The sequence below is a fragment of the Camponotus vicinus genome, unplaced genomic scaffold, assembly GCF_025532165.1.
Source record: "Camponotus vicinus isolate PSW18456_S1 unplaced genomic scaffold, iyCamVici1.0 SCAF_13, whole genome shotgun sequence".
Classification (NCBI taxonomy): Eukaryota; Metazoa; Arthropoda; class Insecta; order Hymenoptera; family Formicidae; genus Camponotus; species Camponotus vicinus.
The window spans coordinates 7897841-7916142 of record NW_028141949.1 but is presented as its reverse complement, the minus strand read 5'-3'; the positions used below and the strand labels follow the sequence as shown (position 1 = coordinate 7916142).

Below are 18302 nucleotides of genomic sequence, written 5' to 3'. Positions count from 1 at the left end.
TAAATTATTACTGTTCATTTTCAATAAAATATTTTTAAAATAATGTTATAAATATTATAAATTTCGTTTTAGTTATTATAAATTTTTTAAATTATTTTATTATATATTTTATAAAGTAATCTTTTCCAATTTATCTTTTATTAATTTTTTCTTTTTTTCAATTGCTACAATCATTACTATTTCCGATAAATCAATCCTCATCTTTATCACTAGTAGATTATCTATCACATAGAGTAAATAAAATATCAGTTCTGTGAAATTTCATTTCGTTCGAAGAATTTTTTCTAGAATAGTTATCAATTTCCTGCAGACGGCATCACTGATAACGGTCTGACCTTCCAACACTTTCGTCAATCCTTTGCACAATTCTTCCGCTCGTTCGTCCAGTTGTATTGATATCGGCATAATAACATCGCATGAGGTTTCGTCTTTTTCTAGCCTTGGTATCTTCTCCTCTCTCTCGGATTTCTTGAATTTATGAATTTATTATATATTTATTGTAATTATTATTTCCATAAAGTCATAATGCTTTGTACTTAACTACTTATGTATACAGGATGTTTTATTTTAATTTTTGTAAATTATGTTTTATACTTCAAAAAAAAAAGAAAAAAGATATATAACATTATTAAATCAAAATTATTTTGTTCTAAGAGGAACATTGGATCTTGATCAATATAATTTTGTATAAAAATAAGAGATTCTTGAGCGATACAATTTTTTTATAATTTTTTTTTATATAAAATCGTTGAAAAAGATGACTTATAGATAAATCAATTTAATTTAATAGTGTATATTAAAAATAGAATGTTGTAGATTGTTGGATTTACCGTTGTGCATAAAATTAAAATAACTCTCCTGAAATACATAATTATCTCTTATTTCTTAAATTGTATCTTTAATCATCCTTACATTGTATTCGTAGCACGTATGCTCGCCGCGACTTTGGATAGCTGTAACTAAATATCTAAGATAGTCTTGCATATTTGCGAAGCCTTCCAGGAAATAATACGGTTTCGAGGACAAATAAGCTTGCATGATGCTGCTAATGTTAGGCATCTTAGCCAGAGCCTTTGCTACTTTAGCGACTAGTTGCTCCGAACATTTTTGTCCCATATATTCGAAGGTCTCTAGAGCTTCCTGACGTACCCAGGAGTTTTCGTGTTCCAACAGATGAACGAACAACTCAATCAAAGTAGGTGCGACGCTTTGCACTCTGCAATGATCAAAATCCTCGATGCATCGTCGTAAAAAATGACAGATTTTGATTTTGCCCGGAGGAGGCAGATAAATGCATGAGGTCGCGATAGACTTCAAAATCTAAAATATCAAATATTTTCAATACTTTTACAACCACAAAATTTTATACTTAATAAATAAGTAAATAACAATAAAGCATATTTATACCGAACAAAACGTATTATCCTGAAAACTTCCAAGATGAGTGACATCGAGCAAACTAACGAACAAATCAAATAGTATATTTAATTGTTTGCCCTCGCAAACGATAATCGCATTTTCCACGAAAGACCATATTTTAGTTAAGATTTCAATAATGTCCTTATTATCTCTGTAATCTATCATTATTATTGTTGATATGGATTGTATCTGGAAACAAGAGATTTTCAAGTTTGAAAATTTTCTAAACAATATTTTGACATTGATCAAAGTTTTAAATTAATAAGAAAATTTATGCATTTTTTTTGCAATATATAAGATATTGATAAATCTTACAAGTCGTTTCCAATTTCGAGTAGAAGGATGTTCTTGCAGGTCCAAAAAAGCCTTCGACAAGTCCCCGAGTTTATGGGATAATTGTTTCGTAAGAAAACCTTTAGTTTTTCCTACTAGTAAATACACGATAGGTGCGTAATTATTTGTATCCAGATTCTCGATAAGATTTCGGAGAAGAGAAAATTTCATGTCTTCGTTTAATAGTTCAAATAGACTGATAATCATGTAATCTAGCATGATCGCTTCTATGCTATCATGTCTTTCTATTAAAATGACGGACACTTTGAACAGATGTTTGATATGATCGGCGCACAGCTGTGAAGTCCCGAGTCTTAAACATATTTTAATTAATATTTTAATTAATGTAATCATAAAAAATCATAAAAAATAATGTATTAATCAATAAAAAGTATATTAATTCTTATTAATTAATTAATAATATATTAATTAAGTGCATTAACTATTATTTTATTCATCAAAATATCAATTTCATTAATATTAATGCTATATTAATATTTATGAAGATCAAGCGCGGTCATTCACCTGCTAATGAGGCACCAAACATCCGAGCTTAACAGAGAGCTCCAAAAATGACCACTCAACAGATGCTTTAGCAAAAGTGTCTCGAGTGTGTGAAAGTCTTTTGATTGAATTTTGCTGATAAGATTGCAAAAAAAGATTAGAGTTGCCTCATACACACTGATCAACCGTGGTCCACCGATCTCCTCAGTACCTGATAATCTAAACTCTCCAATGCAGATTTCTTCTCCAACTACAATAGAAAAAACTTATTATAACTTTTATAAAATATAAATATAATTTAATTGATAAATTATTTTAAATTTATAAAACTTTTTTATTAAATTTATATTTATAATATGTATTTAATTTATAAATCCTTAAAATTAAATTATATAGAATTCTTAAAATTGTGTTTACTTTTTATCACTTACGATATTCTATGTATGTCAGTGCAACGTCTAAGATCGAATCTGAATCTAAAAACCATTTGCAATAATGCTCGTATGGCATATTGTTCAGTTTTTTCATAATAGCTATTGTCAATAAATAATAATTTACATATTGATCATGTGAGACAATTTGCTTTCCATACTGGAAATATACCTAAAACATATGAACAATTGCAATTTACACAATTTTGTAAAATGTGCTAATTTTTATATGCGTATTTCTCACTTTTTTCTTTCATATAATGTAATAATGTAAGAATATTTTTTGTGCTATTTTGTGTGTATAAATTTATTATTTATTATTTTACGAAGAAATAAAATTGCTTATAATAATGATAAAATATTATAAATGCGATTTATTTTCTTTTCTTGAATTGAATTTTCTTTTCTTGATTTGAATTTTTCATGCACCTGCTTGAAATCATCGAGCTTAAAGATGATATTTAAGAAAGTCGTGGCACTGTTCGAGATTCTTTCATCCCCTTTTGTTAAACTGAAGCATGAATATCTATAACAAAAATAATTATATAATATTATATCCTCTTAATAATATCGTATTCTATTGTTTAATGATATAAATATAAAATATTCATATACCCGACAAAAACAGTTACGTCACATCCTCGTCGAATCCACGTATTTTACGTGGCTTACGTGGATGCAGATTTATCCACGAATTATCTACGTGGACACAACTTTCTTTTTTCATTATTACGTCGAGGTACTTTATTCTCGAAATATCAATGTAGATTTCATGTGGATATTTCTATTGAAATTATGATTAATCATTCAACGACTCGGTAATATTGTAATGTTAAAAGATATTTTATTAAAATTTTTCAATTGTAATTTTGTATCTGAAATATTTCAGAAATATACCTGCATCATGTTTTTTATAATATTTATAATATTTATATTATAATATTATAATATTTATATTTTATATATTGTATTTGCAATATTTCTGAAATCTTTCAGAAAGATAAAAAAGTTTGTTAAAAAAAAGATTCCTAGACTCCTATTCTTACCCGTGACTCTAAAATAAAATCCGCCTCTCTTCCTCAACTTAAGTCTCTCTTCATAAATCCTCATCATCCTACTCCCTCTCATAAACATTCCGATTCCAACGTCTCATTTCCCACATCCTCTTCTCCCCCTTCAGCATCTCCCACTAACCCTATCGTTGCCTCCGCTCCTCCCCCAAATCCATTATCCCTCCAGGATGCACTTAACCTCATTGCTACTCTCATCATCGAACTTTCGCCTTCACTCACCTCCTACAATTTCTCCGAACTTATTCCTGCTATTGCTCAATTCTTCCGTAATCTTCCTACTAATTCGGACATTATCTCTCCTGTTTCGAATAAAAATGACCAATAACTCTTATCACAATAACCTAACTCTATTCCAATGGAATTGTCATGGCATACTTAATAAAAAGGACTCTTGCTCTTATCGGAAATCAATTCGACATCCTTGCCTTATCTGAAACCTGGCTCTCCCCGGATAAAATTTTCCTCTTGAATAATTATCACATTCTGCGGAAGGATGGACCCTCTAACAAATCTGGCGGTGTCCTGCTAGCGATAAAAAGCTCCATCCCTTTTACTAAACTCGACTCTATCTTTTCTTCAGACGGGATTCTTGAGGCGGTTGGAGTGAAAGTTCCTTCTTCGCAGTATGATATCCACATCATCTCCATCTACAGACATCCATCCAGCTCTCTCCTTCCTAAATGGGAAGACCTTTTTAATTAAATCCCTAGCTCTAGACACGTCATCATTACAGGCGACTTCAACGCTCATCATACTTTCTGGGGTTACAACCGATCTTATTCCATTAGTACTACACTATTTAACTCCTCTCAAGATTTCTCTTTTTTCCCTATCAATGATGGCACCCCCACATTTATTTCCTACTCCGCTCGCTCTTCATCAGTCATAGACCTGACTTTTGTCTCTTCCGATTTATCTCCATACTGCTCTTGGAATCCTTTTGATGACTCCCTTGGCAGCGATCACATTCCATCCATTGTTATAGTCAATCATCCCATTTCAACTCGCTTTTTCTTCTCTCATAAACTTTATACCTCTAAGATCAATCGAAAACTTCTTTTCACCTCCTTTTCACTCTCTTTCCCTTCTCTCTCTGCTCGGCTTGACTCTGACATCCCTCCAACAGAAAAATATTTTATCTTTTGCAACTTTCTCAAAGACATAGTTGTCTCTCTCCTCCCAGAACGCAATGCAGACGTTAACAACTCTCTCAGTGAAAATCGCAGGGGAAAAAAATCGAACAACAGAGTCCATCCTCCCTCCTCCACTTACCCTCCACTGCCCCTTGGTGGAACGAACAATGCTCTGAAGCAGTTGAGTCCAGAAAAAAATCCCTTCGTGCATTTCGCAGAAATCCTTCCCGACTCAATAACTTAATCTGAAAAAACAAGAAGCTGTCACCAAAAAAATCCTTCGTCATGCTAAACGTATGGGATGGAGATCCTTCTGTGAGTCCATTACCTCCTCCACTAGCATTTCTGCGCTATGGCGCGTCGTTAAAAGATTTAAAAATAGATTTCTTAACACATCCATTCCTCTCTCCTCTCCCAACTCGAGCATACCGATTGAAATCCAAGACCTAATTAATTCCATCTCCCCCTCCTCATGTCTTCACAAACTCCCGCCTTCCTGCTTCGACTTGAACCGTCCTCACTCCTGTCGCATCTTTGATAATCTCTTCTGACTCGAAGAATTGTACCACTCCCGTAAGCAAAATGTTAGCAGTATGTCGACAGACTGGTAACAGATTTAATCAAAGTATATCAGCAGACTGACATCAACTGCGTCCTCATTCAGCTTATATTCTGCTGACAGAGCCTACTCACAGAATCTGACAGCAGATTGGTAGCAGAAATCCAGCAGGAGCTGTTAACATGACTTGACGCTCAATTGGCGGCAAAAACCGAGCAGAATCTGTAAACATAATCTGACAACAGATTGTCGGCAGAAATCGAGCAGGATCTGCGCACGCAATCTGATGGCAAATTGACAGCAGAAACCGAACAAGATTTGGGCTTACTTATATTAATGTTGTATAAATGCAATAAAATTGATTATTACAGGTGCTAAATAAGAGTATTATCGGTGAGTTATCGGTTAATTACAATTTTTTCTGATATAACATAATGTATAATAATATATGTTATATTGTAATTATTCTCACATAACGAAGGACTAGTTCAATTTAATTAAATTAATAATAAAGTAAAAGTAATTTAATTTATAAAACGAGATATAATTTATTTAGAATTAAATTCTTGCTTTATGCTTCAAATAGGCAGTAAATGAATAATTTACCATTTATCCTATTGATTCCAATCAGTTTAATATTCTGAATCTCATCTGCTTGTATCAGATGTCAGAAATTAAAGTGATAGAAATAATTACTATATTTTTGATCTTTTATTAATAATCGCGACTTTATATATATTTTTGACAGAGATTTGATTGCGAGAAAGTATGTCACATAGCGGTAAACGAAGGAACTATCGAATCATGCAAACCCTGTTCTGCTTCTGCCGTCAATCTGCTATCAGATATTGTGTGCGCAAATCCTGCTCGGTTTCTACAGGCAATCTGACATCAAATTTCACCGCACAGATCCTGTTCCATTTCTGCCATCAATCTGCCGTCAGTTACATCAGCAGGCTCTATTCGGGTTCTGCTGACAATTTGATATCAAATTTCATTGCGCAGATCCTGCTCGATTTTTGTTACCAATCTGCTGTCAAAATTGCGCCGCACAGATCCTGTTCAGTTTCTGCCATCAATGTGCCGTCAATTATATCAACAAGTTCTGCTCGGTTTCTGTTGATAATCTGTTGTCCAGTTATGTGAACAGATTTTGTTATATTTTTGTTGACATTCTGCCGACATCACATGATATATCAGAACCTGCATCAATTCGGTAATCTTTCTGTCGACAAAAATTTGTAACAGATTACCTGACAAGATCTGCTTTAGCAGACTTGGCTATTGGGGACGTTATCTCCTTCTTCACAAACAAAAAATCATCTCCTGGCTTAGATCAAATAGACTACACTATTCTCTCCAACCTTCCTAAGGAATATTACCCCCTTTTCCTCTCAATCTTGAATGATCTCTTCTTTTCCGGGGACTTTCCAGAGACATGGAACCACTCGCTTGTGTACCTCATTCCAAAAGCCACTCCAGGAAAATTTCGCCCCATCTCTCTCACCTCTTGTTGTCTCAAAACTCTTGAAATACTTATTCTCCTCAGATTAGATTGGTGGATTGAGCGCTACGAAAAACTCCCATCTTCGCAATTTGGATTTCGTAAATTCCGCTCATGCCAAGATAATCTCTCTATCCTCACCATCGAAATTCACACCAGCTTTACTCGAGGCACTTCTACCGCATGTCTTTTTTTTGGATCTCTCTAATGCCTTCGATGACGTCACTCCCTCTATCCTCATCTCCGATCTCGTAGAACTGGGTCTACCCTCCATCCTTTGCCGCTTTATTTACTCGCTCACACACGCTCGTAAGCTACAGTTTGTAGTCAACGGTAAACCCACCGACGAATACTATACCTATAAAGGAGTTCCACAAGGCTCCATCCTTAGTCCTATCCTTTTCAATATTTATGTCTCGAAGCTAAATAAATTCATTGGCGAAGATAGTGAACTAATCCAATTCGCTGATGATATTGCTATTTTTGTTAGCTCCCACAATATTGGAAAAGCTCTTTCTGAGCTAGAAACATCGACAAACAAAGCTCTAAAATATCTCTCCTCCAAGGGCCTTACAGTCTCGCCCACTAAATCCTCACTTATCATCTTTACCAAGAAACGCATCAATCCTTTTGCTTTTTCTATTAAACTGAAAAATTCTGTCATCCACTCAATCGACTCTTGTAAATTTCTTGGTATCACCCTTGACTTTCGCCTCTCTGGTATCAACCACATTCGAGCCCTCTCTACACAATGTTCCAAGCTCCTCAACATCCTTAACATGTTGAGAGGAACCTGGTGGGGAGGAGCGCCCTCCTCCCTCCTAAACATTTACAGAGCACTAATAAGAGGCTCTATGGAGTACGGTTGCCTCACTTTTCCATTTAACAACCATTCTTCTATGCATCATCTTGAAAGCATTCAATTCCGAGCCCTACGTGCGTGCTTAGGCCTTCGCAGGACTACCCCAACAAATATCATTCTCGCTGAGGCCGGGGAGGGCCCCTTAAGATTTAGATTTGAACTCCTCTCTTCCAAATATATCTTAAAAATCTTCGCTCTAGACACTCATCCACTCATAGACAAACTATTCTCACTGCTTTGGTATTCACGCAAATCCCGGAAGACTATAATCCCATTGAAAAATTCCTCTTATTTAGATCCTTCAGCTCTCTTCTTCGAATAAAGCCTTATATTTATAAAATTGACTATCCCGCTGTCTACTCAATTGATTACAATGCACTTACCTCTCTTCTCTCAATCATTATCACTTCCTCGGTTAAGGCGGAAAAAATCAAAAATGCTCCTATTCCTCAAATCGCCTTCTTCGAAATTTATAATCAATTAATCTCTTCCTGCACCTCCTTCTACACTGACGCCTCCAAAAACGACTCCGACGATCATGTAGGATTTGCTATATACTTCCCCTCCCCCCACCTGCAACTTCAATTCAAAACTTACTCCTACTCTTCCATCTTTACCGTGGAAGCGCTTGCCATCCTTTATACTCTCGAATATATACTAACTAACTCAATTACTAAATCCGCCATCTTCACCGATTCCAAGAGCGTTACCGAAGCTCTTCTCTCTATCAACTCACTCGTACAACTACGTTATCTACGCTATTAGACAAAAGCTACAAGAAATCAAATTAGCTGGCTATGAAAACACCATCGTTTGGATTCCGGCGCATAGAGGCATACTCAGAAACGAAACAGCTGATCATCTGGCAAAAAAAGCCATTCTCGCAGGTCAATTATCTGAGAAACAACTCCCTCACTCTGACTTTTACTCCATTCCTCGAAGAAAATTCATCGAAAGCTCAAGCAAGCTACTCAAGACACAAGGTAGACAAGGCTCTAAATATTTTAGTTCCTTCGAAGAAATTATGCTAAAACCCTGGTTTCACAAGCTCAAACTTAGCAGAGAAAGCATAGTCACTTGCTGCAGACTTAGAAGCGGCCACTACGCCCTTAACCACAGTTTACATCGTTGCAATTTGATTTCAGACCCTTCTTGTTCATGTGGTTTTCCCATGCAAGACGCGGACCACATCTTCTGGAACTGCTCTCTGTACAACCCACAAAGGACTTCACTTCTATCACAGCTATCCAGATTCGAAGAATTAACGCAACCTTACAAGATTCAAGACATTCTAAACAAACCTTTCCCCGGGGTTATTCACGTACTACTCTCCTTTCTTAAATCCTGTAACCTCCACATTTGATCAGAATATCCTTCTTGTTTATCTCCCTCTATTCCTTACACTATTCCCGTGCATAAACCAGTTGTTGGCCCGAATTTACTGATCGTACTCCAGATCAGAAGTGGCCATCCAAATCCGAAGAAGAAGAAGAAGAAGATTTATATTCTGTATAACTACATTCTCTTTGTAGTTAATTTTCGCTTTTAAAATAAAATAAAGGTATATTCATAATTTTTAACGTTGGAGAGAAGTAAAGATGAAAGATGAAAGATGAGTTTAGCTAAAAAAGAAATAAGGCTTACCACGTTGTAATATTGTATTATGTGAAAGTTGATTCCACAAGACTTCTACACGTGATGTTAAATAAAATATTTGGATATCAATAAATCTCGTCAGAGACTTCAATAAAAGCGTACTTATTTAACGCTTTACAGGTATATAAAATAAAATTTTGAATAATTAAAATTTTCATTATTTTTATTATAATTAAAATTATGATAAGCATGCCATTGTTATAAATAAATTATAGAAATTACGTGAAAATTGATTCCACGAGATTTCTACAAGTGACGTTAAATAAGATGTTTATATACCATTAGATCTCATCAGAGACTTCGATAAAAGCGTGCTTATTCGACGCTTTATAGGTACGTAAAACAAAATTGTGAATAATTAAAATTGTCTCATTATTTTTATTATGATTAAAATTGTGATATAAGCATGTCAATGTTGTAGATAAATTATAGAAATCAAATACTAATGAAGAGATAACACAGACAGATTAAGAAAAGAGAGTTCATCAAGTCAATATAAAAAATAATGGAAATTCAAACATTTATATTCTTTGATCTAGAAACAACTGGTCTGATTCAAGAAAAGATTATGCCAAGAATCACAGAAATTGCTTTAATTGCTGTTGGAAGAGAGTCGATATGTAATGGCAACAAAGCATCTTTGCCACGAGTCTTACATAAGTTAATACTTCCGATTAATCCCCAAAAAATTATACCACCAAATGTAGAGTACATAACAAGTAAGTTGTTTTATTAGCTTAGAATAATTAATATATAGATAAATAAAATTAAAAAATCAATTGAAAATTCTGATATAGTGATATCATAATTTTATAAATTTGTAGAGCTGTTTAACGAGGATATGTTACTACTGCAGCCTTTCGAGTGTGAGGTTTATGAATTAATAATGTGTTTTCTACAGCGTCTCACACCACCAATTTGTTTTGCAGCAAATAACGGCAAATGATTTGACTATCCAATATTCTTGCAGGAACTCGAGCGCATAAATAAGGTATAATTGATTTTTAAGAGGACCAATTGTTTATTTTTCTAGGTTTTTAATAACACTTAGTTTTTCTCTTTAAAGGTTCTTGATGACAAAATCCTCTGCATTGATACATGGAAAATGTTTAAAGATTTCTTTGAGAAAAAAGACTCTGAACCAAAGATGTTCCAAAATTTATTGAACGATGAATATAATGATTCACTTTCCATGTTAGATATGGATATCGGAATAATAGAGCAAGAGGCTAAGGTCGACGTTACGGCAACGTCCACTTCGCTAATGACATCTGCCTATGATGGATATATCAAAACTATAAACAATAAGAAATATGATACAAACGAAGTATATAACGGTAACACTGATATCGAATCGTCGAAGAATTTCAAACAAAAAGATAACGAGAAAACATCAGAGAATCAAATAATAAGGCAGCATGAAATCGCTCATGTAGAACGACCATTTAAAAAAAATTGTCCAAGAAAGAGATTGGATTTCGGGTGCGAAGAGAGGTCAGTCAACCTAAAACTCAGCACCATTTACAAATATATATTTGGTTCAAATATCTCTCAGGAACATTCAGTCGAGGCCGACTGTCTTGCCATGATACATTGCGTCACTAATATCGTCGACTTCTTTCTTGAATGGTCAGACAATCACGCAATTCCATTGGTTAGCTGTAAAGGAATTTAGTTCAATGTTATTAATTGATGTTGTAAACAATAGAAATTATATACAAACAAGTGAAGGATGATACAAAACAATATAGTACAAAGAGAATATATGTGATTGTTGTTGAATTAAGATATAAGACTAGTGTGTGAAATTGGAGGTAATGTTGCCAAAGCTCTCATCTCTACACATTGGATTAGTAAGTGCAAATGACTTTATAACTTGGATTATTAGTCTGAATGAGACTATTTGTGATAGCAAAATATGACTCATTGGCTGTTCATTTCCTTTTCATATATATAAATTAATATTACATATATAATTTTATAATTTATCATAAGATGTACGAAATTAATTACAATCTATTAATGGATAGCTTTGCATGTGATAGTAGTCTACTTCAATAATGCATGTTGAGTTATTGTTTATACTGATTTATTAATTATTTTGTTTGCTTATTTATACATATATGTAAAATTTAATTTATTTTTCTGTGACACTTATGAAAAAATTGGAAAAAGCTTTTTATTTTTAGGAAAGAATTGTGTGAGCTATTTCTTTTTTTTTTGTTTTTTATTATAGATGAGAGAAATGCTAAAAAAATGAATATTGTCGATACACTCAAATTTAAAAACAATGTATATAATCAGATAACAACATAAAAATGTTTCTTGTTTGATGTTGGAAAATATTAGAAGATATAAATCTCTTCTTTATAAGAAACAATGTTAAACTCTATTCTTACCTCTTTCTTGAACAGAAAAAGGAAAAAGAAGAGAAAAATGAGACTATTTTATGAAAATGTTGTTATGTAAAGAAGCTATGTTAAGCCTGTTTTAATTGTTTATGACTATCTTTAAAGTATATTAATATTCTTTTAATTAATGATAGATGTTTTATCATAAAGTACTTTTTAAAAATATTTTAATCAATTTTACTTACTTTGATAAGATCATTAATTTTCTTATTAACTGTATTAATAATTCGATTACTTTAGGTACTTAACTTTATTTATAATCATAATAAATAAACTTATGTTTTTATTTTTACGAAATAAGTTTGATGTAGAAGGATATAGAATAAAAATAATAAAAATATTTTTATACTCTTAAGACTCTGAATAAAATGGAGAACTAAGATGACACTTTTGTACATTGTATATATTTTCAATATGCCAGTTCTCGAAAACGTAAATGAAAGTGAAATAATTATTTCTAAATTAGCCAAAGAGAATTATAATTGGACGAAAGTCTCACGGAGTAGTATATAGAATGTCCGTTATCGGTGTGTATGTATGTATGTATGTATGCGTATGTGATTTAATTTAAAAAATAATAATTTTAAGTGAAAAAATAAGTTGAAAATAAGAGAATCTCATCCTGATAGCGGATTATTAATAATGAATTATTTTATATATATATATATATATATATATATATATATATATACCAGGGTGAGTTTTAATGGTTGTCAATCTTTTTATCATACGGAAGATTACCGATCGCAATTTTAATAAATTGATTGATACATAGATGTCAGTTAATTAAGTCGACCGTATCGAAGGCCGAAATATAATGTGTACAATTAAAGCAATTTAAAAGCTGAAATTATGTAGTGTGGATTTATTATTATTATTAAAGCTACGCATTTATTATTATTATTATTATTATTATTATTATTATTATTAAATATATGTTATTATATTTATTATTATTATTATTATTATTATTTTACTATGATCAAATTAGGGATTTATTATTATACATATTCGATATATTAAAGCGGAAGAAATACATATTTAAAAATTCAATTCAAATTTAACACTTTAACGTTTTATGTAAAACTTTATTTCAAATTCCGCATTTATTTTTATGATAAATTTTTATTGTTTTATATGCTAAAAATATGCAGCAAAAAATTTTCTTCCTTCTTAAAACAAAATTACGCAATTGTTTCATAAGAATGTATTTCTTGTGGAACAATTGCGTGATTTTATTTCAAGAAGGCAGAAATACTACATACCTTTAGCATATAAAAATTTTTATCATAAAAATAAATGCGGAATTTGAAATAGTTTTACATAAAACGTTAAAGTGTTAAATTTGTACTGAATTTTTAAATATGTATTCTTACTGCTTTAATATATTAAATATGTATACGTAGCTTTAATAATAATAATAATAATAATAATAAGTGCGTAACTTTAACAATAATAATAAATCCATACTACTTAATTTCAGCTTTTAACTTGCTTTAATTGTACACATTATATTTCGGCCTTCGATACGGTCGATCTAATTAACTGACATCTATGTATCGATCAATTTATTGCGATCGGTAATCACCCACATAATAAAAAGATTGACACAACCATTAAAACTCACCCTATATATATATATATATATATATATATATATATATATATATATATATATATATATATAAAACACATATTTACCAGGCTCGAATTCTGATTCTGATGATTCTGATTGATGTAAATTGGATGGATCAATTAAAGATACCAATTCGTTTGTATTTACTGCAATAAAAAGTTCAACCGAAATTCTATAATATTACTGCAATATTAATATTTGTATATTTTGGTAAATAAAATAGTAAAAACAATCAATATTCTAATTATCAGATTTTATAAACATAGTTCGATATACTTACATTTCATGAAAAAAATACTCACGAATATATTTTGCTATTGCATATTCATCATTTGCGATAGTTCTCTCGATATCTTTTATAATTCGATTTATTCTTCCTTCCATACATTTCATTTCATCATATCCAATATGCTCCAATAAATTAAGATTTTCATCCCAATAGTATCTTATGCTGCCTCTGCGAAAAGCCTCACGAAGTTTTTGTAACATCTGTAACAAATGTATCTATGTAAGAAAGTTCTTTTATAACTAATTTAATAAGGAAAAACTTTTGAATTATAGTAATACATTACCGTGAAGAATAAAGAAGTATCTGATTGTTTGTTCGAAATCCAAAAAATGTTTAATTCATTCAAACATAATGTTTCAATATAATAGCTGGCAACGTTCCAGTTTTGTGTGTCTCTGAGTTTCTGAGAGAATGCAATTAATAATTATATATTAAAATAAATTAATTTGTCATATCAAAGTACAGAAAAAGAATATTTTTAAATAAATTTACTTACAATCTAAAATTTGTTATACTTTTCTCTATAAAAGGAGTTTTAGAGCTTCTTCTCTATACAAAATTTTTAAGTATAAAAATTGATAAAATAAAAATTAACCCTTTAAACCTTAATGAAATTACTGAATGATTAGATATACAAATACATCAATTAAAAATTAATAATATAGATTTATATTTTTAATATATTAATACATAGTAATATTATATAATTATATAATAATTTTTTTCTTATATTATATATATGTATATATATATATATATATATATATATATATATATATATATTATATATAATACAATTATATAATATATATAATATTACTATAAATTAATATATTAAAAATAAATAGATGTTTATTATTTTATCTATCATACCTTTAAATGACGTATTATGGGTTTCGCACGCCCATAATTAGAAAGTATATCTTTTTCAAACTCGTAAAAACATAATCGCCAATAACGATTTAGTCGATCTTTGAAATTGGCTCTTCTATTATTCAAAGGTTTAGGGACTGCGGACCAATATCTAGAACCTGGACGACACTGCAAAGCGTGCAATTTAATGATAGTGCGCGTAATTTAAATTATATAATTAATAAATTAGTGCAAATTATTTGTCGCTTTTCTCTATTAAATCTCATTTAAAATAAAGTAGCAAATTTTAGTATTTAAAAAAAATGAATTTTGAAAATATCTTGTTAGATGAAAAAAGTGAATCAAAGTCACAGTAACTCTAATATTATTTTAAATAATAAACTTGTATTTTTCAAAACTATAATTTTATTATTATCCTTGATTGTGTCTGACACATACGACAAATCTTTTGCTCTAATATAATGTTTTAATTTTATGTTACGTTTTCTAAAATTGACATTTTGGAACATCTTGGTGGTGGTTTACAGGTTGAAAAAGCTAATACAGGAACCACATCAATATCAACCGGCTTTCCAGAATGTTTAAATGGAACTTTTAGCGTAAATGCTGGACCTGTTTTTTTTATCGTTATCTAAAAATAAAGACGGAAAATTTTTTAGTTTTTGATGCCTTTTTGACATGATACACTACTATGATATAGCACACTGTTGGAATACTGTATGTATGTTAATGTTACTCTTACCGGGATATAACCACTGAATATAATTTTATTACTTTTACTGGATTTCTCAGCCACTTTACTTAAAATTCCTTCTATCCATCCGCGAAATTTATCTTGATTTAAATATGATTCATCATCAATAAAAGCATTTAATTCCCTAGAGAGACAAAAATACAATTTCTTTTTTGAAAAAACACAACTTCTCTTTTTTTCTAAATCATAGAAAATTTTAGTGCGATTTACCGTAATGCTTCCCGTCCTAAATTTAAAGTATTGTACGACATATCTCTATCTCCCCAAGTCGTACGTATTTTAATGTAACCTGGATGATCTGAGAAAAACTGTAATAATTAATAAATATTTATTATTATTTAACAAAAGTAAATTATATATTTTAATTTAAAAAAAAGCAAATATATTGTATATTAATAATCTTCTTAAACTTGTAACTTCCAACATATTATGCCATACTTTTAACTTTATTTATACTTTATTTTTTTCAAATTCGAAAATAATATTACTGTTATATCTCTTTCTTTAAAGGGTAATTTCATGACCAAATTTAAGTCATATTCCTCTGGGTCCCCGACTCGAGTTTTTTTGTAATAACTACCTGCCCACAGAATTCTTTTATACATTTTTGTAAAAAGAGGGCTTTGCTGTTGCATAGCTTCTGTTAATTTTTTAAAAACCTGCGACATATACTCATAAATTTTATAATGCATTACAAAGAACGTTATATATAACGTTATATAAAACGTTAATATAACGATTTTAATAAAATATATTTTTAAATATAAAATATCATTTTTTTACAATACCTCATTCAAATGTTGATTGTGAATTCTCTCATCATTAAAATCTAAACTTATAAATCGTTTACTTATTTTATTGAATATATCATCGTTAATTAAATGGCGTTCAATATTTGCGTTGTTGTGCATTATTATATATATATAATTATTGGATTTTTTTCTAACCTAAAATCTAAAATTTTAACTTAAAATTATATGTATATTAAAATTATACAAAACTACAATATTATATTATTGTGACAACATAAAAGAGGACTTATCATAGAATTACCAAGCAATTAGGTTTCTTAAATATGTAATAAATAATATAAATGATATATTTTAAACGGAAATTAAAAAAAGATGAAAAAGTAGAGAAAGAATAAAAAAATATTTGATATTTTTATTAAAAAAGAAAATAATATTGTAAAGAGAATAATTATTATATTTCAAAATTAAATTTTTAATTTTCCCTTTTTTTTAATGCATTCAGAACAAATAAAATTTTCTATAAAGATATAAAAGTTTATTGTTTGTAATTAGTGCGATAAAGAGCTGTGCTTGAATATTTCATTATAAACGTATACTGCACATAATAATCAGATTTATGTTACTATTTCTGAATCTTCCGCAAAATTTCCGAGAAATTAATCGGTAGTTTAAATAAGCAAATTTATCTACATATTCATATCGCATACGCGATATAAATAATTTTTTAAACGATAACAAAGATGATATTGTATAGATATCGTCATTTATAATAAATATGTTATTATCTCTGAATCTTCCGCAAAATTTCCGAGAAATTAATCGGTAGTTTAAATAAGCAAATTTATCTACATATTCATATCGCATACGCGATATAAATAATTTTTTAAACGATAACAAAGATGATATTGTATAGATATCGTCATTTATAATAAATATGTTATTATCTCTGAATCTTCCGCAAAATTTCCGAGAAACTAATCGGTAGCTTAAATAAGCAAATTTATCTACATATTCATTTCGAATACGCGATATAAATAATTTTTTTTAACGATGGCAAAAATCGTCATTTATAATAAATGTAATAAAATCTGTTTATAAAAATGCTGATCAAAAAATGTGAATGCAGAAATATATATGTGGAATTAACTTTCGCCGATTCAGTACATAAATTTCGTAGAGTTTCTTACAAGTGACAAATATTAATACAAATTTGATGAACAATATTGATGCAAAAGAATAAAATTTATTTCAAGAATATATCGACTAAATGATCTGCTTAATAAAAAGATTATTTAAAAAATTACTATTAAATTTTTTAAAAATATTTTGGATCAATAAAAATTCATTTAATCATAGAGCTATCCTATTATATAATACAATATTGAATTATCGCGTTGATAACGAATTAAATCCTTAATAATTTATAATAGTGAAAAGAGAGAATATTCAATTTCGTTAACAAAAGAAATTATTTTTATTTAATTACAAAATCATTTTGTTGTAAATTACGATAAAATTATCGTTGATAATACGTTAAATTCTGTATCTATATCGAATTCGGTTTTTTTATTGCATCTACTTACCAAACAAGAAATGCAAATTACCTCAGCGTAGATCGGTCAGATTTGTGATAATATTCACAAAAATTGCGATTTGTACAGTACTAATACAATACAATACAATAATAGTTCGAGTTAGATTTAGTTCGAGTTGGATTTTAAAAGATTCTCTTTATTAATAATTAATTTGTTTGCAAAATTATAATATAAATAAAATTGCAGACTATATCAAGCTATAACTACCATATATCAAGCTATAAATTCTACTGTGCTCTTGCCGAGAGTACGCTTTTATATAGGTACGTGACAAATGAAGGTTTTTGCACACTGGACATATCAACACGTTATTCGCGTCAAAAAACGAAAGAACTCTTAATAACTCTCAACGGCTACTGACGTAAGAACTCTGAATCATCAATTAAAGGCTGCGTTCCGATATTCACTGCCAGTACTGAAAATCTATAGTATGCGTGACATAAACTATAGATTCTCAGTACTGGCAGTAAATATCGGAACGCAGCCAAAGTCGTTATTTATCCAGATGGCGTTTTAGT

General features: G+C 30.2%; 2 protein-coding genes and 2 pseudogenes across 7 annotated transcripts in view; 1 reads left to right on the top strand and 3 right to left on the bottom strand.

Annotated features, from left to right (window-relative positions):
- LOC145964077 (F-box only protein 21-like) overlaps positions 1 to 18302 on the bottom strand; it is a 365010-nt pseudogene that overhangs the window by 194780 nt on the left and 151928 nt on the right. The window lies entirely within an intron of this gene.
- On the bottom strand, positions 107 to 7230 carry LOC145964568 (uncharacterized). Its single transcript, XM_083087512.1, has 9 exons — positions 7098 to 7230; positions 5033 to 5132; positions 3117 to 3213; positions 2688 to 2859; positions 2278 to 2506; positions 1735 to 2065; positions 1408 to 1608; positions 913 to 1320; positions 107 to 468 (listed from the first exon to the last, which is right to left on the bottom strand). The coding sequence occupies exons 1-9, from the start codon at positions 7228 to 7230 to the stop codon at positions 262 to 264; spliced, it is 1878 nt and encodes a 625-aa protein (XP_082943638.1). The 3' UTR covers positions 107 to 261.
- Positions 9320 to 13034, top strand: LOC145964051 (uncharacterized; annotated as a pseudogene). The gene is made up of 5 exons (XR_014436336.1): positions 9320 to 9594; positions 9690 to 9807; positions 9896 to 10193; positions 10299 to 10465; positions 10541 to 13034. The product of XR_014436336.1 is annotated as an uncharacterized LOC145964051 (transcript).
- LOC145964047 (cyclic GMP-AMP synthase-like receptor) lies at positions 10618 to 18165 on the bottom strand. Of its 4 annotated transcripts, none has more exons than XM_083086418.1 (11): positions 17794 to 18164; positions 16226 to 16391; positions 15926 to 16096; positions 15648 to 15745; positions 15426 to 15561; positions 15165 to 15314; positions 14684 to 14851; positions 14094 to 14213; positions 13824 to 14010; positions 13587 to 13667; positions 10618 to 11133 (listed from the first exon to the last, which is right to left on the bottom strand). In XM_083086418.1, exons 2-11 carry the CDS (start codon positions 16346 to 16348, stop codon positions 11105 to 11107), a joined length of 1263 nt encoding a protein of 420 aa, XP_082942544.1. In that variant the 5' UTR covers positions 16349 to 16391; positions 17794 to 18164; the 3' UTR covers positions 10618 to 11104. The 4 variants fall into 4 exon arrangements, with proteins under 4 accessions (XP_082942544.1, XP_082942542.1, XP_082942543.1 ...); XM_083086416.1 differs by having other exon boundaries at positions 16226 to 16384; positions 17992 to 18164; XM_083086417.1 differs by having other exon boundaries at positions 17773 to 18163.

Excerpts from the sequence above, each read along its gene's own strand:
- LOC145964568 (XM_083087512.1), bottom strand. The coding sequence starts at position 7,230 with ATGGAGGGTAGACCCAGTTCTACGAGATCGGAGATGAGGATAGAGGGA. Across the intron at positions 2,066-2,277 it reads GTTTGGTGCCTCATTAGCAG|ACTCGGGACTTCACAGCTGT; the intron begins GTGAATGACCGC and ends AATATGTTTAAG. Across the intron at positions 469-912 it reads ATACGTGCTACGAATACAAT|AAATCCGAGAGAGAGGAGAA; the intron begins GTAAGGATGATT and ends CATAAATTCAAG.
- LOC145964047 (XM_083086416.1), bottom strand. Across the intron at positions 15,746-15,925 it reads TTAAAGAAAGAGATATAACA|TTTTTCTCAGATCATCCAGG; the intron begins GTAATATTATTT and ends TAATTATTACAG. Across the intron at positions 11,134-13,586 it reads AGAATCAGAATTCGAGCCTG|CTAACCAATGGAATTGCGTG; the intron begins GTAAATATGTGT and ends ATTCCTTTACAG.